The sequence below is a fragment of the Rhinolophus ferrumequinum genome, chromosome 22, assembly GCF_004115265.2.
Source record: "Rhinolophus ferrumequinum isolate MPI-CBG mRhiFer1 chromosome 22, mRhiFer1_v1.p, whole genome shotgun sequence".
Taxonomy (NCBI): domain Eukaryota; kingdom Metazoa; phylum Chordata; class Mammalia; order Chiroptera; family Rhinolophidae; genus Rhinolophus; species Rhinolophus ferrumequinum.
In genome coordinates, this window is record NC_046305.1 from 43732363 (window position 1) to 43758340 (window position 25978).

The 25978-nt window shown below is 39.1% G+C and overlaps 2 protein-coding genes across 7 annotated transcripts in view; one reads left to right on the plus strand and one right to left on the minus strand.

Moving 5' to 3' along the window:
- Positions 1-523: 523 nt before the first annotated feature.
- CTTNBP2NL (CTTNBP2 N-terminal like) overlaps positions 524-25978 on the plus strand; it is a 45849-nt gene continuing 20394 nt past the window's right edge. Inside the window, exons 1-5 of one of the 6 annotated variants that reach the window (XM_033092511.1) lie at positions 529-641; positions 11931-12055; positions 12494-12591; positions 12679-12760; positions 14953-15060. In XM_033092511.1, coding sequence (XP_032948402.1) covers positions 12749-12760; positions 14953-15060 — 120 coding nt within the window. In that variant the 5' untranslated portion in view covers positions 529-641; positions 11931-12055; positions 12494-12591; positions 12679-12748. Of the gene's footprint in view, positions 642-11930; positions 12056-12493; positions 12592-12678; positions 12765-14947; positions 15061-25978 lie in introns of those variants that run through there. The other 5 variants (XM_033092512.1, XM_033092513.1, XM_033092515.1 and 2 more) reach the window with 5 other exon arrangements.
- The window catches only part of ST7L (suppression of tumorigenicity 7 like), a 148837-nt gene continuing 129493 nt past the window's right edge, over positions 6635-25978 (minus strand). The window contains exons 16-17 of the transcript XR_004421537.1: positions 7287-7474; positions 6635-6962 (exon numbers count right to left, since the gene is read on the minus strand). The gene's annotated coding sequence lies outside the window, so the exon portion shown is untranslated. The remainder of the gene's footprint in view (positions 6963-7286; positions 7475-25978) is intronic.

Sequence of the window (25978 nt, forward strand, 5' to 3'; positions counted from 1 at the left end):
GGGGCTCCAGAGCTAGTATGCTCTTCTAAATGTAGCGTGAATAGAGAAGGGCGGTCTCCGGGTTTTTCATCTTTGCGCCCTTGCTTCTAGCACCACACCCACAAACTCATCCAAGGAAAAGAGACAGCAGGTAAGACACGTTACCAGGTTTTCAACAAATTCTAAAGCAGACACCAAAGCGCACTTCAAACGTTAATGTGGCCCAATCGATCAGGACACCCGCCATTCCTAAGCTTCCTAGACCAGGAGCGTTAAAGCACGAAGCACTCGCCCGGTCCTGCCCGGAAACCACACAGAGGATGGAAAGTTGCAGAAGCCGGGCCGGGAGGGGCCCGAGTCCAACGCCAAGCTCAGGCCGAAGGGGGATGCTTCCTCCCGGAAGTGACGCGAGCTCAATCCCAGCTTGGCTCTCCCCAAACAAAAGGGATCTCGGGGCCCCGGGAGGAGCCTCAATGACATTGGAGAAGCCCCGCCTCCAGCCGGCGCGAATTGGTGCCGGGGCTGGAGAGGCGAGATGGCGATTGGCGGCGGTGAATGCCAGTGCCCCCGCCTGGTGGTTGAGGGGCGGGGACTCGGGGAACTGTGGATGGGAGCGGGTTAGCGGAGGCGGCGAGGAGCGGAGCCCGGAGCGCCGGGATAAGGTAGGAGCCGCTAGGGCTGGGGCTTGGCGGTGGCTGGGAGGCCGCGTTCTCCAGAGAAAAGTAAGGGTAGGACCATCGATGTCCTCCCGCCACCGTCCCAACTGCCATTCGCGTCCATCCCCGAAGGGGGCGGGGCCCTCTCTTCCACCTCCCGGTATTCCCGGTGGAGGCGGCTCCTCATCCTTCGAGGGTCCTCGCAGCTACTTATTGTCCCCCATCAATCCCAGCTCCGTAGAAGGGGCTCCCCTCCTGACACCTCTCATTCAACCCCGCCCCCAGCGCCTCAACCTTGGGGGAGGGCGCACAGGTTCCCATTCTTTAGGCTGCCGCTCCCACCCCCATTTTGTCCCCCGGGGAGCCCAGACATCCCGCCCAACACCTGCCCCTGCTCGCTAAGGTGGCACCAGAGCTGGTTTCATCCATAAGATAAAATCAGTGTTTTCCCAAAAAAGAGGGATGGAGCGGAAGCAAAAATCAAAGACCCGATCTAGGCTGCCAGCTCCACAGACCAAGCGGCCTTCCCTCACTTCAGTTCTTCCCATCCCCCATGCTCTGGTCATCAGCCTTCCTCCCGAAGCCCCTCGGGTCCTCTGTTCTCCTGTAGGGGAGAGAGCCCACCTGCTGCGGGACTTTTTTTAGACTCTGGAGGAAGGAGAAATAGTAACTCCCCACCCCCACGGCCCCCTTTGTACGTTCCCTCTACCCTGTTCTTTCAGGGAGAACCCAACCTCTAAGGGTTTTTTTAGGTTTGAGTTGTGTTTCATTTTTGCTTTCCACCCTATTTCTTCCCTGAGAACTTGATGAAGAACCAAAAACCATCCTTTATGTTTCACAGTGAGGTGGGTGTGTTGGACATCTCCACATCTGGCCTTGTGTGGGGAGAGGTGCAGTATGTATTGTCATTGAATAAACAGCACACTTTAAAATCAAACAGTATTGATGAGTAAATAAAGAGCATTAGATTAGGAATGAGTCTAAGGTGGGCTGGTCAGTTGCTCAGGGAGACTGCCGTTAACCTTGAAGGTATATTTCTGTTGAAACAAAAGGCAGGAAGTGTTTGAAGAAAATTCAGGCTCAGTTGTCTAGGTTTATGATTAATCTGGTCCTGTGGCCTTTGGTTCCTCTCTAGCCCCCTTTTTTAATGGTGGGTTTTTCCCTCCAGGCGGAACTGATACATATATAATGTTATGGATTGGTTTTCCAAGAACAGTGTCAGCCACCAAAATTTAGGGGGTGAAAAGTAAGAGCACGTTTTAAATCTCAGAGAGAAGGATAAATAAAAACAAGGTTAACGCCAGCTATTCACACGCCTTGTAACTATCAGAAGTGTCTCTGTGGTGGTCTCATAAGGCTTTGTCAAGCTGGCCTTCATTTCAGCAGGTGCAAAATATTGATGATTTGGGCGGAATGTTAATGCCATTGAATCCTCGGTAATCATCCATTGCTAGCACTTGCATATATTAAAAATTGCCATATATTTTTAGCTCATTTCTTTTGCTTTTTATCTGTAGTCCATCTTACTACTGTTTCCTGTAGCTAGAGCTAATAGCAATGAGATGCAAGGAGTTGGACTCACAGAGGGTAGTCTTTCATAATGGCTGTCTTTCACCTTCCTGATGGAACTTTCTTGAAGGTAGACTTCCTGAAGATAATTATTTTTGAATATTTAGTCTCGAAGTTTTCAGGGCCACTCTCGGTGCTCCCAGATCTGTTCAGTGATTGTTTCCAGATCCTCAATAAAACAGCACAAAGAAGAAACTGTGCGGAGGGTGTCTCCAGCAAACAAAATGTACTGCAGTAGGAGGGTAAGACATGTTTCCCCCGCAATAGCAGTAGAAAAAACTAAGAGCAAAACAGGAAATCCTCAAAAGATATATCTTGTTACATGAGCAGAGAACAGAAAATAAACTAAGGTAGCAGACCAAGGAGACCAAAGTAGTGGACATTGCCAGGACCTTAATGAACAGATAGGAAAAACCAAATCACACTCTTTGATTATTTGGCACAATAAGGACCTGTTCGATACACGTTTGGGTTTTGGAAATCTTTCCTCTAACTTTTCAACACTTGTTTGGTCATATTAGATGAAGAAAAGCCTTTTGCATATAGAGGATTTTTATGTATATGTCTAATCTATCTCATTAAATTACAAATTCTTTGAGAGCAGCCAGTAGGTGGTTTTTTTTCATCTTTGTATCTTTCACAGTGCCTGGTATATATAGTTTGATTTAATGAGTGCTGAACTTAGTTTGAAGCTGTCACTTTAGAGTAGCCTAGAAAGATAATGTACTGATAAGATATGGCACATCTTGTTAGTATGAACAATCCACTTTTTGTCTTGATTTAATTTTTATTTTCCCTACCTGATGTCTCATAAAACCACAGTATCTTAAGTAACTCTAAAATATGGAATTTTCTATAAGAGAATGTCTGCTGGTTAGATATATAATTTTGCTGTAATGAAATCCGAACAGGTTTATTGATGTAATCAGTGCTAGTTATCTTAGGATTTCATTTTCCTAAGAATCTGACCAGAGAGGAATGAAGTTCATTTAGGAGCGCATACTAGGAACTGATTGCTGGGTTTTGTTTAAGAGTGTTTGGTTTTGACCAGTTACCGATCTGCTGTAGGATTTTGTTAATGGATTTTTAGTTGTTTTTGTGCTGTTCTGAACTAGGAATAAATGCACAAACCGGGGCACAAATAGGAGTGGGTCCCTGAATGGAGTCGTCGGTGTACGGTGGGTTCCTGTCTTGGCAGAACCTGGTTTGGAACTTGCAGAACTAGTCTGGAATTCTTGGTTTTTCTGAGTGGAGCAGAATGGTGTTTGTATAGGTTGCCATTGGAGTGGTGTTTGGTGGCTTGAGACGAGAAACAGATTTCTTTCTTTCTAGAGGAAATTTATCCAGTCTGTGGTGTTTGACCCCAAGAATGGCTTGTCGGCCTGTTTCTAAAGGCCATTTTTTCTCATATTTCCTGAATGTTTGCTAATAACTAAAAATCAAGTCTTCCAAGGTTCAGTTCAAAGTATTTCCGTGAGAAAATGACATATTTATTGTCAGGCTGTAGAGTGTGGTAACTTACAGCGCAGATTTCAAGGCAAATTTGGGTTCAAATCCCAACTCTACTACTCTCACTGCGAGTGAGGACGAAAGCAGAGTTTTCTGTCTTCACCATATCCCAGTTTCCTGTGCTGTGACATAGCAATAACTTCTAGAATTTTTTTTTAAGAATTACATTTAAATAAGGATTACAAAGCAAGGTTACCTACGTAGCATGTAGGAAGTGCTCAATAATTGGTAGGTATTATCGTTGTTATTCTACTTTGCATATGTGCTAAAGAATTTAACATTAAACATTTTTACTTCTTTAGCATTTTAGCAAAGGTGATGAATTAGTGTTAATTTTAGTTATTGGTTGGTTTTGTTTTAAATTTTTCAATATACAGCTAAGATTTCTAAGTAGAGGGACACAAAGCTTGTATATGTCATGACCTCAGACATCTGATCTGAGGATTGTTAGGAGAGTGTGTGTCTGTCTCATAGTGTGTGTTGCATAATTGTGTCATGGAAATTATCTCCCTTGAATTTTTTGGCCCGGGAATAAGAAAGGCAAGAGATTCGGCCATCTGATGTCTTCTCTCTGAATTGCCCATTGTTCCACTCCAGACTCTACTGTCTTAAGTACCTCTGTCCTGAGTGTCAAACTGTATAAATGGCTTGGTGGATACTGGGATACGGTACGTTCTGTGAGATTTATGGGCTATTCAGTGATAACTTTGATTAAAAGTGGTTTTTGCCTTTTGAAGACAACTCCTCCACTGCCCCCCAAAGTGAGGAGCAGTTATAGGAACAATGAAAACGGGTGAGAAGAAAGCACCTGTGGGGGAGTTAAGAGTGGAGGTAGGGGAGGAAAATAGGATTGTCTACAAGGAGGCGACGGTGTAAAGAATGCAGTAAGACCTTCCCCCCTGCCTTGTGTTTTCAGACTCTGTAGTTCAGGTTCAGAGCTTCCAATCTGTGTCCTTTGCTGCTAACAATCCTTTCTGACTTGTGGAGCCACAAAGACTGTAATCCTTAATTGTTACTGAGTCTGGTAGAAACCAGAAAGGACGAAGGGAGAGCGCAGGACGAGGGGGTTTCCAGACAAAAAGAGATTCCTGACCTTGAACCTTGGGAGGCTCTGCTTTGATCCTTTGTGCAAAAGCTGCTGGGGAAGGCTGGGCTGTGTGTGCTCCGGGTCTGCTCTCCTTAGAAAGGTGAGAAGCAGGGAGGGAGGAAAACAGGGGAGTAGAGCGGGGATGAATTGTTTTAACAAGAGATGAGAACTATACCTTATAAAGGAGAGAATAATGAGAATAGCTGACAGGTAAGTTGTAGGAAAAAGAGAAGCACTAACTCTTATTTTTGGTGGGAAGGGTGCCCTACTCAGTTTCTGCTAAGCAGTCCTTCTGTTGCAGCAGGTCTGAGAGGAGTGAGAACAGAACCAAGCTGGACGTTAACTGGTGTAATATGTGAGGGTACAAAACTTATCAGGTCTGCTTCTGCACTTCAGCTTCTTCCTGTTGCCTTTTGTTCTTAAATGAAAGGCACCGAGGGTTGCTGAAAAGGCTCTACCTCTGAAGACCGCTCCACTTGTAAATGTTTAGCGTTCGTGGCACTGGCTCTTACCACGTTCCTCTTGGGGTCTAATTACTTCTCGTTGAGCACATCACAGTCATCATTTCCCCCTAAAACCAGTTCCTTTTCTGACATCCCTGTTCCTGTTAATGGCATCATCATTTTAGTCACCCCGTCTGGAAAGCTCAGCTGATCTCGGATCATTTCCCCTCTTGCCTACTTAAATGGAACCAGTACCAAGTCACTGTAAATTCTCTATAAAGTCTCTCAAACATTTCTTTTGCTTTCTGACCGCCGCCGTCCTAGTTCACACCGTTTTGCCACATACATTTACTCTGACAGTTTTCTCCCAACTGCTCTTTCTGCTTCAGTCAAATCAACCGTGTGCCTCAAGCCTTAACCTTCCTGACACTGGGCTTTCGTTAGGACAGTCAACTGCTTAGGAATGTGTAGGGGCGTCTCATTTCCTAAAAGATCAAGTCCAGTTTCGTTGGCTGTAATTCAAGGTACTGTGCTGTACGTTTCTTTCCGACCGGCGTTTTTTGAGTACCCCTTTGAACCAGACTGCTAGGTGCTGAGTTTCATCAAGTTGAATAAGACAGTAGTTATTTGTCTAGAATAGCAGTCAGATGAGACAGAAGACAGATATGTAAACAGATGAATTGATGTAATAGGATGTGATAACTGCTCCTGGGTTATGAATATACAAGTAGATGTATACTTATTACATGTGTAACATAATGTAAAAACTAGCTGTGATATTTTTAGAAAACTCGTTTCTCAGTCATTGCCAGTTACAATTGTGACTTGATTAAAAGCTGTGAAAATTCAGTGGAAGCAAAGGCATGCGTTTCTCCTATATGCTAAAGGCACAAAAAGCTAGTCGAGGCAGAAGAAAGTTCTTTTCTTTTCCCAAGTAGTAGACAGATTCCGCTGGCCTGAAAAAGTGTTGTATGTGTCCCTAAGCCAACTCTCCTGGGAACTAGCCAGGCCATCTCCTCCTTGGAGGTGTCAGGTCAGAAGGAGTAAACTTGTTTTGATTTCTAAATTAGACACGTGAATGGTAGAAAATGAGGACTCAATGGAAAAAGGAAGACTTCATTATCTTTGCAGATGACACCAAATATATGCTATCCAGGGATGGGAAATGGGAGGACTGAGCAGTCACCAACTCATTTAAGCCATTCAGGATCCTGTTAGAATATGTAGTGTTATTATCCCGATTTTATAGATGAAGAACTTAAAAGATTAAGTGGATCAGGGAACCGTGAAGTGGCTGTGCCCGGTCTCTTGGCCTAGGGCACTTTCCACTACAAGGCACTGCCTCCCAGGAGAATTATTGTCCCCAAAGGACCTTGGAACAAAAACAATTGCTAGGTCTGTTGTTGGTCATTTCCAACTGATAACAAATTGTTAAACTTTTTTTTTAAATTGGTGACCTGGTTTAGAAGACAAAATTTAAAAGGCAAAACATCAGTTATCATATTTCTGTTAGAGTCTTTTGTGAAATTTTTTGCAGTTCAGGGAGAGTCAGGTTGTGGGCAGAGCTAAAACACAGATACCTGGACTGTTTCTTGGTTCATTCTCCGCACTGAACACTTGGTTTCTTCCCAGTTTGGAATCCTGGTGGAGTCAAAGGCTTCGTCTGTGAAGGGCTTTTATATTCCAGGCTGCCTCTACAATTGTGGCCCATGAACTTTACTGGAAATAAAATCAATCTACATGTTATTGTTCCCTTGTGGCATTTTACAAATCATGGTGGCATTATTTCAGAAAAGCAAACATTTAGGAGAGTGATGGACAGATAGATTACATAGACAGATACAAATATTTCAATGAAATCATATTAAAATTTCTTTTAAACTAAATAAAGCCAAGTGACATACATACTTGAAATGGTTCGTACTTCTGGTAATTTTCTGATGTTAAAAGACATATCTTTTTTTTTTATTTTAATGAAAAAGAATTTATTACCACTATAAAAGCTATTATTCGTTTTCATTAACATGCATTCCAGTAGCTTACCTAATGGAGTTCTGGTTTGGTCTTGTCTCAGATGAGAATACTTGAAAGGGTGTAAACAGATATTCAGGTAGACAGACCTGTTTTTAATAGCGTTGTGCTAAATGTCCTCATTTTGGGGGAGAGATGTTTGAATGTTTGTTTATGGACGTGAGGCCACTTCCTCCTTTTCCTCAATATACATGTAAATCCTGTTGGCAACATAGAGACAATGGGAAAAATGTGAAAGACAGACAGACACACACACACACACACACACACCCTCCAGAGATGCATGAGTCTTAAAACAGCTAAACAAAACAGAAACCTGATACCCATCATGGTGTCCCAGAAAGTGGGTTAGACTAGATCTTAAAAAGACATGAGTCTTAGACCTTGTTTAACTACTTAACTGTAATCTTCCGTAATTCACTTAACTCTAGCCTCAGTTTTCACCTATAAAATAAGAGTGCTGAACTGGATTATTTCTGAGGTCCTTCCAGCTTTGTAAATCACATTTTAGCTGAGGTTCTCCTACCACACAATTCCTAAGGCTGATAAAATGAGTTCAGATGTGAATAGTGGTTACCAAGTAGCAGGGGTTAGTAAGGAAGTTTCTGGAATCAAATTAACGTAGGTTCAGATCCCATTTCTGCCACATACCAGAGGTGAGACTCAGCCAGTTATAGCCTTTGAGCCTCAGTTTTCCCATCTATAAAATGGGGATGATGGTGATGAAAAAGAATTTGTTGGTGATGGTTATAGCATCTGTCACCTAAGGTGGTTGTGAGGATTGAATTAATTCATATGAAGTACTTAGAACACTGCCTGGAACACGTTTAGCTCGATAAACATATCTTTTTCATTATTACTGTTATTGCTTGAATTCTTAGAAAATTGCTATAAAACTGAGGTGGTGATGATTAACGTTGATGAGCTCAGTTATGTCATAATTAATTTCTGCACTAAGCATAAAAATAATTTGGTGTCCTAGAATGTGATTTGAATAGAGTACAGTACTATGTGTTTGAATAGAGGACTGCAAGTATTTTCAATGTTGACCTTAAAGAGTATTAGCTTTTTATTACAGAACTGGTTTCTTGAGGCCTATGTCAAAGGCTGTATTGACAGTACTGGATCAACAAGCATCTCGACCCCTTAGCACTGTTGTAATTTCTTTGTAAGTGTTCTATTCATATTATATTTCAGGATCCTGAAATTTATAATCTCTAAAATGGTTTCAGAAGCATTCTGTTGTATATAATGCTATCTATAGTGTGGCTGGATATGATTGATACGAGGCCTCTGAGAAACGTTATGGCACTCACACGGTCAGGGGAAAGCTTAGATCTAGTTGCTCCAATCATCTTTAAAAGTTGTAAATGGTTAGCATATTGTATTAGTTTGCTCCGGCAGCCATAACAAAGTACCACAGACGGGCTGGCTTAAACAACAGAAATTAATTTTCTCACAATTCTGGAGGCTCAAAGTCCAAAATCAACCTTTCTTCTGAGGCCTCTCTCGTTGGCTTCTAGATGGCCATCTTCTCCCTGGGTCTTCACTTGGTCTTTCCCTGGCCTGTATTTGTGTCCAGATTTCCTCCTCTCACAAGGACACAAGTCAGCTTAGATAAGGACCCACCCTAATGGCCTAATTGTAACTTACCTACCTCTTTAAAGACCCTGTCTCCAAATTCAGTCATATTCTGAGGTACTGGGGGTTAGGACTTCAACATACGGATTTGGGGAGGACTCAATTCAGCCCGTAGCACATAACACAGAGACACATAGATCCAAATAGTCCAGTAATATCTTTTACCAAACTGAAATAAGATTGATTTGACATTTGTAGTAAAGCTGCTATTGCTCAGTACTATAGAATTCAATAAAATGAGATTCATTTTTATACCCTGGTTTTAGCACCTTTGTAAATAATAATATTAAAAGCAGCTCCCTTTAGTAAATGTACAAAAGATCTGCTTTCGTGATCAGAAAATTATTTTCCGATGGTACTCTGACATGTGTTTCTTCCCTAGCCTAATCCTAAAATGCCGAAAGTGAAATGAAAGGTACAGTTTGGGATGTTGTCACTCTCTTACCCCCAAATACATAAATAATCCTCTGAAAAACTGGAAGTGCCAGAGGGTGGGGAAACTTAAATCTTTGAGATAGTCAAGGTAAGAACACGTCCACATCTCACATCTTCCACCCCCAGATGGAGGTTGCTTTGGATCCAGTTTTAAAAACAGCAGTACATTGTTGTCCATATTTAAATTTAGTATTTGTGAAAGTAACACATTTTTAAAAATTTCATATATACTGGGGTTTTAAGGAAGCAAATTATCTAGTGGAAAACTGTCAGTTTTGTATGTTAGTGTTGCCTCTTTGAATTTTAAGAATTAAGTGGCCTCCTACATTTTGGTTTTGCTTATATGTTTATAAAAGAGTCTTTACATAACTGGAGCAAATTTGCTGTATATGTTTGCTCATATCTTATCACTAATACTAAAAACTTACTGAATGGCCTGAATCTGTCAGTTGTAGCCCGAGTATCAATTTCTTAAATTTGATATCTGAGCATATAATAAAAAGAATTTTTATCCAATTTTGCAACAGTGATCTACTGGGTAGAACAACTGATTTGTTTTTTTATACTAGCCAAGTTGGATTTTTTTAAAAATAGATCTTTTCAATTTTTTTGAGGAAAATTCATGTCAGGGAATACCTAGAATTTATCTAAAAAGGTTAATTTCCCTCTTTCGTGTTCCTCTCACCCACCACTGTGAAATTAAGCCTTCAGTTCCTCATAAAGACATACTCACACCCAGATACTAGATAGACAAACATCTTATTTGTACTCCACCCTGCCCTACCCTACTGCTCACATAGCTATAGAAGCTGTTTGGGGTGTTTCTTTTTCTGCCACCCAATCTCTATGTGGCAAAAAGGCACCAAAGGCTGCTTCCCATAGAAGTGATTCAGAGTTCCAGAGCGAAAGCTGGGACTTCCTCAAGAAGGAAAAGGTACAACCAGGCGCGGAACGAATGGAGCCTGGGTATTATCCAGAGAAGGGGAAAGGTCAGAATAAAGGGAACAGAGACCCAGCCACAGCAACGCGCTTCCATGGCCCGTCAGCACGGCTGTGTGGGAGGTTCTGGGGAGCAGAGGGGCGGCTTCCTTGACACCTATAACACGTGTGACTTGGCACATGAAAGTTCATATGTAAGAGACGCGTGCCCTGCTGGCTGTTGGCCGTGAGTTGGTGGGAAGTAGCACGTGAATAGACCAAATGGTATGCTGGGCAAGCTCATGTGTGAAATCACCATGGATAACTCATAAATAAATAAATGAAGGAATAAATTAAGTAAGTAAATAAGCTAATTTTCCAGGGTATTACCATATGTATAACTTTGTCTTTTTTATTGTATATTTACATGTATTTTTTTTTGCTGGAGAAAACTGTGAGGCTTAATATAGCTACAGCTAGCTGTAAAACAGTGTCTGATAATGTATCCAGACAACGTGTCCACAAGTAGTCTTTATTTCAAATTTATAGACCGTAGCAATCTTTAGACAGACATATTTGTCTGAACTCTTAAGGAAAGGGAAAGTTGGGTCTCAGATTCTAATGGAAGGAATGAGCTGAGAATCTGGCTGAAATGATCTTGTCTTTCAGAGTTACTTAATGGATGGTGGCAGTGACAAGTAACAGTTCATTTAGAAAATGAGCAGAGAAGCAGCGTAGACTCCACTGTGGCATGCCGAAAATCTGGCAGTCGTATTTCTGATAATGAATATGGCGTTCGAAATGGCTTTTTCCTGAAAATCTTAGGCCACATAATTTGTATATTGGGCAGAAATTGCTGGAGGGCCTTATTTAGTGGTTTGCCTGTGTGATGGCTGTGCTCTTGTTACTGACGGCGGGACTCACACTTCCTCTCCTGAAGGGAGAGATTTGTAATCAGGTTAATGACTGGTTCTTGGCTGAATGACACAAGCATTTATTACTGCATTATTCCTCCTTTGACACTGTCCCCATTTGACTGTGAGGTTTAAGTTTGCTGTGTCTAATATACTCTTAGGACAACATAAACAAAAATTGTGCATATGACTCAACATTTAATATTTGAAAATAAATGGGAAAAAGTAGAGGCTGGGGATGAATAATCAGCCTTACAGACAAAGTCAAAATGGTGACAGGTTGATTTATCTGTTTATTGATTAGCAGGAGGTGAGGGGCTGAGAATTTTCCTCACAGGAATTTGGCAGTTGAAAATTTCAGTTGGACCTACATTATTTTTCTATCCCAGTCCATTGTGCATAAGTCATGGTGATTCAAGCAAATAGGGTTTTGTCATTTCAGGGGGAGAAAGGCCGTCTCTTCGAGAGACATTCATAAGTTTGTCCTTGAAATGGCCACTGACGTCTTAAAGTAAAAACGATTTTGAAAGCCCTACCTTCCCTAATTATAATTGCAAAGGGAAGTCACAGGCCTCTTTTTTCCTTATATTACTCAGCTTCAACTTGAAGTGGCTATTTTCTTCTTTCTTGTTCAAATCAGCCTACAGCTGTCAGGTCTCATCAGCTATGACGACAGTGGACATTCATGGGACTTAGAAATTGTTTACAGTGTGGTCACATAGACAATAAATCTCTTATTATTTTGCAGCATTGGACACTTTTTCACCATGCTGGCGGCATTTTAAATATATTTGTCAATTTTCCCAAATTTTAACTGAAGAAAACCTCCAGAGTTTATATTTGAGGAGTAAAGTGTGACTGCCAGTGAATCAGGTCAGTACCGCCCCCCCCACCCCCCCGCCCCCATTCCCAGCAATAACACTGCCATCCTAAAACGTAGTGCAGTTTTACTATCTTTCATTTATATGTCATACAAAAATGTATTGCAATGTCTTGTATATTGAGATTAGATTCAAATGTATAGACTAGCAAAGAACTGCCAAATTTTAATATTTATAAAGAATGGTTCTTGGAATATGCAAAAACAGATCTGTTGGTTTTCAAATTACTACACAGCTGTGGCCCTTTTCTTCCTCCTGTCATGTTTGTATTGTAGGCACTACACGTGGACACTAAGCTCAGTGAGTTGGTCCATATTAGCAAAATGTTCCAGACATTAAAATGGTGTGCAGGAGTGATTTACAAATGCAGAGATAACAAGAATATTGTTCTTTATGCCACTGACAAAGAAGAGACTTTTTTCTTGCCTAGGCTGGACTGCTTTGTAATTAAAATGACTGAAGATTGTTTCAATTTTACTCTTTTATGAGGATATATATTCATCACAACAGATGAAAACTTTGATTTAGGTACAATCTATTTTAGTTCTTTATATATTTATCTCTTGTTCTTATGTAGTTGGATTCTCTAACAATTCTTGAATTTTTTATCCATAGACGTTTAGCATGGAATCAAGAAGGACTTTAGAGATTATCTAATCTTAAATTTTACCTGTTAGGAAACTCAATGCCAGAGCAACTAGGTAATTTTCTTCCTCGAGGCCGTATAGCTGTTCAGTGGCAGAGCTGAGACTAAAATTCTGCACGCCGCACTCTGTTATGTTTTACTCATTAAGCCACAGTTTTGGATCTCCAAATAAGAATATTTAACGACTATAAATATATTGAAGAACAAAGAGTGACATGTGTGAACACTCATTTTTAGCTCTGTTCCTGCCTTGGATCTTACACACTCAGTTGATTTACTCAGTGCAGTCGTACTCATGGCGGACCTTTAGCGGGTGTCCATTGTCCCGTTTAATAGTGTGGAAGCCAAGAGGAAGGGCATAAAATGATAGGATTTTCCTTCTGCCTTATACACGTTTTGAGAGAGACTGAAAAAATAAACAAACATGAAACCATTGGTGGGGGGGGTGTCATCTAACAAACCAGTGTGACTCATCAGGTTCGTAGTTTAAATTCCTCACGATTCTTCTTAGGGGATGCGGTCAGCCTTTTACAAATGGGCCGCTGAAGGTATTGCTGAGGGCATTACCCTTGGCTTCCCCCAGTTTGGGTAATAGCTTTCTTAGAATTCTTTTGGAAAATGAGAGAGGATAGTAGTTATCCATAATTAAACCATTGTTCAACTTCTGTCAGGAACTTGGCTTTTATAGTAACTCCATTTCCCCGGTCACCCTCTGAGTTGGAATCATCATCCCCGTTTCCATCTTATATTAAGTTTAGCTTTACTAGATCTATTTATTTGTTTGTTTTGTTGTTTTAGTTCTTATTTTTAAAATAAGTGCTGTGGGATAGCTCTGTGATACTGAAGTGGGAAGCTTACCAGTTGTTTAAACTCACTAGTTAGAAAGTGAGTGCTCAGAGCTGAAGTTACAGTGACCATATTTTACCATGTGGCAAAAGATTTGTACAGTGTGTCCTGGAACACCATCTAACAACACAGTGAAGTACGCATTTCCTCCATGTTCCCCTTCACCTAAAGGCAGTAGCTCTGGAAGGAATCAATGACTCTTTTGTATGCCTCCTAAAATTTAATGTGCTCATAAGAGTTGGGAATTACTGGAGGGTATGTGAACTAGTCATGTCGTGAATCACTTGAAAGAAAACTATATGAGAGTGGCAATTTGGAAATAAAACATGGGAGAAAGAAATTAGTATTCACTCTACTTTGGAAGTTATGAAATGTATTTTACGTACTGATCAGAAGACCCTGCAAAGATTGGATCGCCATCTAATCTCCATCTATGTGTGCTTTGTAAGAACTACCTTAACTACCTTTGTAAGAACTACCTAGAACTTTGTAAACTACCTTAATCTTGTGGAAAGGATTGGATTTGTGCCATGCAATTTACCATTTGACATATTTCAAAAGATGCCAAGGCCCTGTAGAAATGTGAACTTGTTAAGTGAAATAAATTCAGTTTGTAGTAGCCTGGCCAATTAAGATGTCTAAACAATGTGTTTCTAAGAAGTCAGTTAAAAGTATATTGCATAAGGTTGCATTTAAGTTTTATTTTACTATATGAAATATAAATGTTGTGACAGATATTCTCTGTGAAAGTAGACAATTTAAAAGAAAAATTTCTCCCATATTCCCACCGAACGTTATCTTTGCTCAAATTTAATTTCAACCAATTTCAGAGAGATGCCAGAATGTTTTATATACAGCTTTGGAATCTTATTATCTAAAACTGGGAAATCTTTTCATGGTCCAACAATTTTTTTGTTGAAATAGTATTCATTCTGACACAATTTTACCTGAATTTCTAGTGAACAAAATTAGTGACTAATTCATTCTGAGACCTCCTAGGGTGTTTGTAAATAAGCCTGGAGTGAAAATGATAAAAAATGATCTTTGGGAGTAATGATGAAATCAGTAAAGTGAATTTTATTTTCTCTCATTGCTCAGTTTGTGATTAACATCAAGAAAGCTCTTATTAGTTTCTATTTAATTGTACTCACTTCCTTTTCTTTTTATTAATGTTTATTGTGGTAACAATAGTTAGTAAAATTACGTTGGTTTCAAGTGTACAATTCCGTATTACATCATATCTATATATCACATTGTGTTTACCATCCAATCACTTCCTTTCTTAAAGCATTTTATACTGTAATAGTTGCTCTTTTCTTATCTGAATGTATTTTTTTCTTTAATAATATCAAATTAACTGTCTTTTGGAAATTATCTGATTGTTGTCTCTGTTTTAGGCTTTCAAGATGAATCTGGAAAAACTCAGCAAGCCTGAACTCCTAACACTATTCAGCATTCTTGAAGGAGAGCTTGAAGCAAGGGACCTTGTTATAGAAGCTTTAAAGGTACGTTAACAGAAAAAGAGAGAGGTCATCACATGTTTTGAAAGTCGTTTCATTGGTTGTCATTTATTTAGCGAGGGTATTTCTCTAGTCCCTGTTGAGGTCAGGGCCTGGGTATCCATACTGATACTTGCAGTGGCGGCCACCTATGTGGTATGATTTTAGGGACACTGGTGAAGTCTTGCTGCCCCCAAAGTAGTTCTTTTAGTCTCTACCTGATGTCTGGACCTTGAACTTCATTCTTTAGCTTAGTGGCCTTAGCTGTGTTTGAATGCCAACCCCTTGATAACCTGATGAGACCTGCTTCCTAAAAAAAATGTATATATACCCATATACCAAGATTCAGGATATAATATCTGTGAGATCCAGGATCCTGTGAAGACCATCCATGGATTCCCTAGACCCCAGATTAAGAATTCTTACATTTATTTCAGTATTTGATATCCATTAAAATATAAGGGGCTGGTAGAAACTATACTCCCTGCTCAGTTTTGCTGTGAACGTAAAACTTCTCTAAAAGACAGTCTAGTTTAAAACAAAATACTAGAGGGCATAACTCCTTTCCAGTGTCATAGATCTTTATACTGTGGTGAGAATGTTTCCCAGTCTGTCTTGCGATGAGATTTGAAGAGGGGAAGAGGAGACCTTAAGGGTGTCTGTGTGAGCAGTAGGAAGATGATACTCCCAAAAGGAGAGGAAAAATGGCTAAAGAAGATGAGGCCTGAGCATACTGAAGAACGTACACTCACTGCTAAGTGCAGCTGAGTTTAAGTATCTGAGCAGACTTTTTATAGTTTAAAATTTTAATTAGAGGTTATGTTGATGTACATTTCAAAGTTTGTTAGTAAAAGCTTTATGGACTACATTTTTTGCAAAATTACCCTAGCTCTTTATATTAAATATTGTATTAATATTTCATGTGTGTTCATATGAAGCTCCTTTATTGAAGATTCTTTTTTTATGGCAGCAAAGATAATTTTCTCTTTGCTGTTCTAGCAGTTTAGAGAATCAGGTTTCCTAAGTAGCTGACTCAATAGAGTTCATACAAAAGGCTATATTTTTTTCTTTCGCTTGTTTTTTTTCCCATTCTGCACTGAAATAGAGTAAATGTGTTCATTTCATATGTAGTCTTTTCTTGGGTTACTGTGAAGTTATAATTGTGATAAAAATAAAACCTAAACCTATTATTTCTATGTGCTGTTAAATTTAGAGTGACATTAATTTATATTATTTAAGACTGACTGAAAAAGACTGACGTTTCTATGTAATTAAATATGCCTTGGGGTAATTTTTCACTGAAAACTGTTGCTTATTTGTTTTCCCGTGTAGCTTTGTAATATATGATAAGTAATTTCCAGTGGTTTCATTTCTCCAGATTGCGTGAGACAGTTCCCTTCTGACAAGGGGGAGATGGAGTCTGTCCTTTTCTTTCTTTCCTTGCTTATTTCAGTCTTGTTTTGCATGGCTTCCCTGTGATTTTTAAACAAAAATCACATATTTATGGTTTTGACACATGCCTAGTGATATAATGTTAAAGTTCATTGCCTGAGTCTTTGCTTGTCATGCCACTAAGTGTAAATGTATGACGTTGGTCAAGTCCTTTCATCTGTCTGGAGCAAACCTTCCTTGTCTGCAATAAGAATAAATGATTAATAACTAGTCCTTAGGTGTAACACTAAAATTGGCATGGCATTGGAAATATTCCGATAGCGGAGGATTCATTTCTTCTTTTCCCTTTATTTATATTCTGTCACTGCACATCATGTACCCCAGAGCCAAGGAACAGTCAATGGTTGCAAATCATTTGAATGGATGTCTCTAGATGCCCGCCACAATGCCTAATTTTTGAATGACTCCCCTGCCAACATGCATTACATGTCATTGTTCACTCTGGTTGGTCACTCATTTCCGTCACGTACACAGACCTTCCCCTTTGACACTTGGTGATTTCCTTTCCCTGTACATCCCTGAACACTCTCTCTCTCATAACCCCATCCCTCCAGTATCAGTAGTCCTAACCTGCTTAAACCCAGGATACTCTCCAATTTTATCCCATGTCTATCTGATCAATGAAGAAAAGAAAAAGAAGGATTAGGGAAAGTTTGAGCTCGCTCCTAAACCTCCGTCCTAATGCCTATTACTTCGCCCACTTCCTCCCCCTGGTTCTCATCTGAGACCTCTGCTCTCCTCAGCATAAGAGTCCATAGCTTAGAGCTGGAAGAGTTTAACTGCCTTGGCTGAACCAGGAAGAACTTTGGTCGTGGCGACCCCTTTCAGAACTCAGAAAGCATTTTCCAGGAGCAGCGTTATTAGAAATAGCAATCAGATTTTATACAACTACAGTAGTTAGGCAGTGTGTGTTAAGTAGATTCGCCTGAGGACTTGCCACTATTTACACTGGACTCCACGAAGCAGTTTCCCACAAATATCACAGTTGACTTACACAAAAGCTTGTCGGCCTCACCCCCCTCGTAATTGTCGTAGGGGTAGCGAGGTGGCCGCCTCTAATGGAAAAATCAGAGAATGACCTTATTTTCTCTTTGCTTTTCAGCCTTAGAAACCTTGGAAGCCTGGAGAGGTTTATGTGTTAATATCTATTTTGCTAATCATTATATCCTCAGCACCCAGCACAGCGCCTGGCAGATAGAGGCTCAGTAAATACTTGTTGAACAAATGAAATGCTTGTGCCCAGTGTGGTGTGTTGCTTTAAACAGTTGCCATAATATTTCAAAGTGAATGTTGTGAATTATTAAATTTTACAGCCTGTTCTTATGTGTGCTGTAACATCCTGCCTTCTGGTTTTAATGTTAACAGATGCTTAGGTGCTTTAGTGCACATGTTTTCCTAAAATACAGTTTTTCTGTAGGAATCCGATTTTAGTTACTTTAGGCAGCTTCTGACAAGTTGAAAGAGCAGCTTGAGAAGAAGAGCTATAATTAAGGGAGCATTTTGATATAGGATACCATTCAGAATCAGGCACAAGTGTGGTATTTAGTTTAGTCTGTGCATACAGCCCAGAGATTATAAAGTTATCTTGTGAGGCTTAAGCTGTATGCACAGTGTAGCTTCACCAACAGTAATACATCTTTAAACAGTCTATTGTTAGATAAAATAGGGAGCAGTGGAGGTCCAAATTGTTTCAGTCCTTTGAGAAAAGCAACTGCCATCCCAGAGCGTTAAAGTTAAAATGAAATCTCATTTTATTTGTGGAGTAGTTTTCGGTTGTTATTTTTGTTTGTTTTGTTCTGTAATGTGCCAAGATTTTACTGCATTATTTCTATCTTGTTTCACAACAAACACCTATTAGACTTCTTGCACTAATACGGCAGCTTACTAATTTTCTTCCTTTTAGTATTCTTTCTTAATTCATGCTTAGTGGGCTGAAAAGATTTTGGTCTATGCTCTAAATGGCTATGATTGGTTTTTCCTTTCCGTTTAATGAAAAAGACCTTATGTTTTTTTTCTCCTTCAAAATACATTTTTTTTCTTGGACATAAAATCTATTCTTCAACCTTGCATTCGGAACAAAACCATATGGTTCACTATTGCTGCTAAATAAATAGTAGGTCACCCTGGTAAAGTTTGGGTTTATATGGGGATATGTTATGAAGTTCCCATAGTTTCTAAGTAGATCCTACCTGTGGAGTTATAATTATAAAAGAGCTTCATTCATTTTCAAAAATGTCTGCAAAGTGCCAGATTGTATCTACCCGCTTCTAAGAGCTCCCATAGTTATGTGCCTTTTTCTCCCCAAAATATAAAAGCCTCCTCACTCTTCTGTTGTGGCCAAGACATGTTTGGCATAGAACCAGGGAAGCCAATAGAAAATAATGTAATATTCAGCCTCTTCTGTATTTGAAGTCTAAGTGTTACAGAGGCCGTTTATACTGTATTTGGTCCTAAGTGAACTTTATATAAAGTGAGTTTCTGTTTTAGAAGGGATTGCATCAGAGAGAAACATTCTTTATGAAAGTCTTTCCCTTGGACCACTTTATTCTCATGAATGAGAACACTATAGGAATCCCTTCCACAGTGTAAGCAAGTCACGTTGCTCATGAATTAACTGTAGGAGGCGGCGTGGAATCATACAGTTCAACAAGAGAGCCTCAGCCCTTTCATTCCAGGCAGATCTAGGAAATGGCTTCCCAGCATGGCCTGACTCCTCCAGGAGAACCTGGGGAACCCTTCATCAATGGCCATTTTAAAAACTTGGAAAACAGATTTGACTGCTCATAAAAGTTAGATTGAATAGTTTATTTTTGAATCTTCCTCATTGGGCACAGTATATCTGCACATCTTGGATCTGATGCAAAGCCACACTTGACTATGACTATGCAGCATCTACCCTATACTTATTAGTATCTTTATTTTAAAGTATTCTTTAAATTGCTTGTACAACAGTAAATGGTAAAGTATCACAACTTTCATGTAGAATTAGCTTAAAGAGTCTTAAATTCCTTTCCAGTGATGTCTCAATCATAAAACAGGTACAACCCTTTTAAAGCTTAGGATAGAACTTTGTTGTTTTTGGCCAAAGGCCATTACAGAATTCCCCAAGCAAGAAGATTTACTGACAAAAATGTTCTAGACAGCACAAAGTTAGAAATTAAATACTTAAGAGTATGAGACTGTAGTATGTCACTCTACTGGTCTAACAGTTTTAAGTTTTTTAAGCAGCCAGGGATTAAAAATAAAAAATCTGAATGTTACACATAGGTCTGTGTTGAAACAGTAAATGATTTACCGGCATATCTCGTTTCATTGCACTTCACTTTAGTGTTATGTTTTGCAGACACTGCGTTTTTTTACAGGCTTGTGGCATCCCTGCCATAAAAGATTAGACTCATTGAAGGCTCAGATGATGGTTACCATTTTTTAGCAATAAAGTATTTTTAATTTAAGGTGTAGACATTGTTTTTTTAGACATAATGCTATTACATACTTAATAGACTACAGTATAGTATGAACATAACTTTTATATGCATTGGGAAACCAAAAAATTCACGTGACTCACTTTATTGCAGTGGCCTGGATTCGAACTCATAGTATCTCTGAGGTATGCCTGTACTTTTGCTGAAAATCTTCTTAAAATAATAGTAACTATAAGGACCTATCACAGTGCCAAATACATAGGAAAAAAAAGATATGGAAGAAGGTGCTGTGGCTCAAGAACATCACAAATACAAGTTCACTGTCAGCGAAGTCTCACGTCTGCTTTTGGTAATGACCTTGTGCCTTTTATGGAATCAAATTATTATAAAGGCTGGTCTGAGGGGGCGAAGGGAACACTGAATTTAGCAATCAGTATATGTTGCCCTATAATAATAAGCCTATCGAGAATGTTTGCATTAAAGAAGAAAGAATCAGATGTTACCTTGTTTAATAACAGATCTGTGCATGTATTTAAATGGACTCAAAGTTGATGCATTCTTCAGCATCCATAGCCCGGACCTAACAATTCTTTGGTCAAAAATGAGACCTTTTTGATAGATGATTTCTAGGAAGAGCTTTTAAGATTGGGATTGGTCGTTTAGATCTTTGATAAAGATTGCATAAAATCTGTAACTGGGAGAAGTCAATTTCTGCCTGGATAAAATAATTGGCATATTAGGAAGCAAACAGAAGTTTATTTAGGAAATTGAATTACAAGGTTTTAGATTTATATTCGTAACCTTTACTATGAAATATGGTTTAGAAGGGAATTAATCATTTTGGGCCATATTTTAATGTGTTTTTATAGTTGGAATGGCTATTTTTTATCCCTATTGTGAGTCAAGTCCATATATGGTATCCTAGTTTTTTAAAAAAGAAACATAAAGATAATTAGTAGGCGCCCTACAAAACTATCAACTAGAACATTCAATTAAGTGTAGCTGTTAAGACTACAAGCTTTCAAATCAGACCTAGGTTTGAGCTCTGCCATTTAATTGTTGTGTGATCTTAGGCCAGGTACTTACCCTGTCAACTTTATCTGTAAATTTGTATGGTTATTGTGAGGATTAAATGAGAGAGCAAATGCTAACTGAGGTGCTCGGTGCTCATTTACTATTAGTTATTATTATTAGAACATAGGTGTTTTAAAGTCCATTTAGTAGCAAGTTATATTCCATAAAGAATACAGTACAGTATTCCAGGGGCAGCCAGATGGCTCCGTTGGCTAGAGCGTGAGCTCTTAACAAGGTTGCCGGTTCACTTCCCTCATGGGATGGTGGGCTGTGACCCCTGCAACTAAGATTGAAAACAGCAACTGGACTTGGAGCTGAGCTGTGCCCTCCACAACTAGATTGAAGGACAACGACTTGGAGCTTGATGGGCCCTGGAGAATCACACTGTTCCCCAATACTCCCCAATAAAATTTATTTTTTAAAAAAGAATACAGTATTCCAAAATACTGTAATAACACTGTCGTTTGTAACAAAGATGAGTATTTAAATTAAATCTTTGTTAAGCAACAGGGCTTGCATTTTAGTTTATTTTTCTTTTGGGAGTTGATAGCTTTGAGTTGATCCATCTCCACCCCCACAACCAAAAGCATGTATTTTGAGACAGCTGGCAAGGGTTAAGGGTGTACTCTGGGGCATGAAACAGATGTTACATTACATTCCCCTCTTTCCTTATAATGAAAACAGGAAATACAGGGACAGTGTGGAAGCCTTTTTAGAATTGATTTTTTTTTCCCATTGATTTTATTTCTCTATATTTGATTTGGCATACTGTTATATTTTGTTTTTTTAACCTTTATTGAGGTATAATTGACATACAATCAGTAAGCTGCGTATACTATTTAATGTGTACAAATTAATGTTTTGGTACATGTATTCCTCATGAAGCCATTACTATAATCAAGGAACATGTCCATCACCCCCAAATTTTCCTTGTGCCCCTTGGTAACCCCTTTACCTAACCTTCCCCACTGCTCCCTACCCCTGTCTTTAAACCACTGATCCACTAGAGATTTTTGTACATTTTTCTGGAATTTTATATAAGTGGAATTATACAGAATGTACCCTTTGGGGCAGGGAGTGCCTGGTTCTTTTACACAGTGCAATTATCTTGAGATCAATCCATGTTGTTCTATTACTAGTTCACTCTTTTTATTACTGAGTAGTGGTCCACTGTATGTATGTACGAGTTTGTTTTATCTCTTCATCTATTGATGAACATTTTCATTGTTTCCACTTTGGGACTATTAGAAATGAAGCTGCTATGAACATTCACATCCAAGATCTCGTATGGGCATGTGCTTTCATTTCTTTTGGATAAATACCTAGGAATGGAAGTGTTTATTTTACGAGAGGTGTGTGTTTAACTCTGTGAGAAACTCCCAGACCTTTTTCCAAAGCGGTGTACCATTTCACATCCCACCAGCATGAATACATACGAGTTCCAGTTGCTCCACCTCCTCACCAGCACTAGGTGTGGCCAGTCTTTCCATTTTTGGCTCTTTGGTAGGTGTAGAATGTCTCATTGCAGTTTTAATGTGCAATTCCCTGTTGACCAATGGTGTTGAGCACCTTTTTGTGTGCTTGTTTGCCATCTGTGTTGTTTTCTTTGCCGAAATATTTGTTCAAATCTTTTGCCTGTTTTTTAAACTGAATTATTTGTTTTCTCATTAGTGTTTTGAGCATTCCTTATATATCTGGATGCAAATCCTTCATTAGTTATATGCCTTTTCTCCCAATGTGTGGTTTGTCATTTCATTCTCTTAACTGTGTCTTTTGAAGAGCAAAAGTTTTTCATTTTGATGAAGTCCAATTTATCAATGTTGCTTTTATGGATTTTGATTCTGGTGTCACGTATAAGAAATTGTTGCCTAAACCAAGGTCAGAAAGGTTTTCTCCTTTTTCTGTATTTTAAATTTTTAAGTTTTATACTTAGGTCTGTGATACAACCCCAGTTAATTTTGTTATATGCTACGACATTTGTTTTACTATGGATATCCAATTGTTCTAGCACTATTGGTTTGAAACACTATCTTCCTCTGTAGAATGACCTTGGCACCTTTGTCACCGTCAGTTTCTCATATATCTGTGGTTTATTTCTGGAATCTCAGTTCTGTTCCATTGATCTGATTGTCTGCTTTGATGCCAGTACTGCATTATCTTGGGTACTGTGGCCTTGCAGTAAGTCTTACAATCAGGAAGTGTTAATCCTCCAACTTACGCTCTCCTTAAAAGTTTTTGGTTGTTGGTGATCCTGGGCATTTCCATGTGAATTTTAGAATCAGCTCGTCGATTTCTCCAACAATTCTATTGGGATTTAGTCTTCCTTTTTCTTTCTTTTTTTTTTTTTTTTAATGGGGCAACTAGAAATAACCTCTGATTAATTCCAAATCACAAGGCTAACACATGTAAGGAAGACACAATAAGAGGAAGTCAAAATAACAGGAATAAGCTGTTTCCCTTTTTTATTTGTTTTAGTTTCAGACTGAATAAATGTAACAAAATTCCCCACTGCTATAATCTTTTTTTCTAAAGCCTCTCCCTGACTGCTAGAGAACTGTGTGTTCTGTAAACAGGTAGCATTTTACAAGCAGAATTCACCCCTTTTCTCAAAGGTATAAGAAAAACAGAGCCCACAAGATGTCAGTTAAATGAGAAATTTGGTTATTCTCCTGGCATCTTCACTCCTAGATGCCACAATTTGATATGAAGGATGACGTGATAAAAAGTTGTATAGCAAGTAGCTGGTATCAGACAATTCTTTTTAAGAGTTAACTATAATATGTGGGGGTCAGTGTTTTTCTGAATGGAACACAAATGCTTGATTAGTTAAAAATGCCATCCTCTTTTTTTAATAAATACCCAGTTTATAAATGACCCATACATACAACCAGCCTTTCCTACTGCTTTTGGCTTTTTGGCTCTTTTCTGCGAGAGCACCCCACTACTGAACCTGGTACTTCCCTTTCACTAATTTCATTCCCTTCCCAGGGCAGACCTCTTTGGGAGCTCCTACTGTTCTCTAGGGAACCAAGCCAAGGGGAAGGAAGGAAGAGGCTTTGTGCAACTTAATTCTCTCTCTCTCTCTCTCTCTCTCTCTCTCTGTCTGACTATGCACACTGCTTTTTGTCTTATATTTCACTTATTATATCTTGAAGAATGTTACAGATTTTTTTTTAAACAGTATATATATATTTTTTAAGATTTTATTGGGGAACAGTGTGTACTTCCAGGACTTTTTTCCAAGTTAAGTTGTTGTCCTTTCAATCTTAGTTGTGGAGGGCGCAGCTCAGCTCCAGGTCCAGTTGCCGTTGCTAGTTGCAGGGGGCGCAGCCCACCTTGTGGTTGAGAGGATGCACTCCAACCAACTGAGCCATCCGGGAGGTAGCTCAGCTCAAGGTGCTGAGTTCAATCTTAATAAGGGGGCGGAGCCCACCATCCCTTGGGGGACTGGAGGAATTGAACTGGCAACCTTGTGGCTGAGAACCCACTGGCCCATGTGGGAATCGAACCGGCAGCCTTCGGAGTTAGGAGCATGGAACTCTAACCGCCTGAGCCACCTGGCCGGCCCATACATGTAAAGATCTTATCTCTCATTCTCTTTAATGTTTACATAGAATTCTATTGTGAGCAGTAGGATGACAAGGAGTTAAGAGCGTTTACTTTTTAACTTACTTCTAAGTAATTTATACTTATCACATAATCTGTATTAATCCTAAAATACAGTTAAGAGAGTGGAGACAAGCATAGCATACCTAGAGAAGGCATGATCTTGTTGCCTCCGTACTCCTGATTTTTTTTCCCAAAAGAGCAAAAAAATAAATTTCCCACTAATTTTCAAATTGTGCTTTTGTACAGGATACCTAAAAGTTATTCTTTGAAGCAGATCCTTTTCACAGGTCATGGACTCAAGTTAAATAAAGCTGACAACATTGTATGAGCAGCTCCCTGACTAAAATTTCAAGGAATTACTATCATAGTTGGAGACCTACAACCCTTTTTCCTGTTTTCAGTTTCATATGTGTAGTTCATAATATTCTATCATTTAACAAAACAAAAAATAACTTCCAACTCTGAAAGCCAGCTGCACCCGATGAGTTCTAAGAATGCGTAACTTGAAAGAAAATTTTTAACCTGACTGAATACCTAACATGCTGTCTGTTCAACGAAAGACTGAAGTCATTGGTAGACCTGAGTATGCGATTGTGTCATTAAATTCAGAAGTCTCTGTTCTTACTGATTGGAAACATCATCCACAGAGCCTCACATTGTTGTACCCAGTGATTTTTTTGTTGAATTGAATCATGTGATCTCTCTTTTTCTTTGTCTGCACTAGATTAGTAATCATAGAAGAATTTGTCACAAATTATAGGGATTTTCATCTCTATTTTCTTCTGTCTAGTATTTTCTTTTTTTACGGAATGTAATCTCCATGAGGGTACATATCCCAAATATCTAGAACCTAGAAAGTTCTTCAGAATTATTTGTCATGTGAGAGAATAAGCTCAGGACCTGTAAGTCTAACTTGAATGTATCCAAAGTTCAAAATAGACTGCCGTTTATTAATTCATATTTTTGAGATGAAAGGTTTAACAATAGTAATATAGTTTCATAACTTACTGTTGTTAATTCCCACTCAGTGATATTATCTACATTTCACCCTGTACTAGGAAGGAACAATTTGTTCTTCAGACAGGAAATCATTGCTTTGTGTTTGTTTCCATATTTGTAGTGAAGGAAACCGAATAACTGGAATATGTACCTTTGCTCACTATGTATTTGTATTGGTCGAAAATCATATCAAAGACCATATTTTAGTTTTCAACTGACATTTTACCTCAGTGTCCTTTCCTCTCAGATTGGGATGTGGCCATCTGCATTCCCTGATGGGTTAGTAATTGGAGTCTTGTAAGCGTCAGAGAAAACAGTCTTTTTAAAAGAGTACGGTATTGCTTGTTTTTCATCTACCTAGATATGTA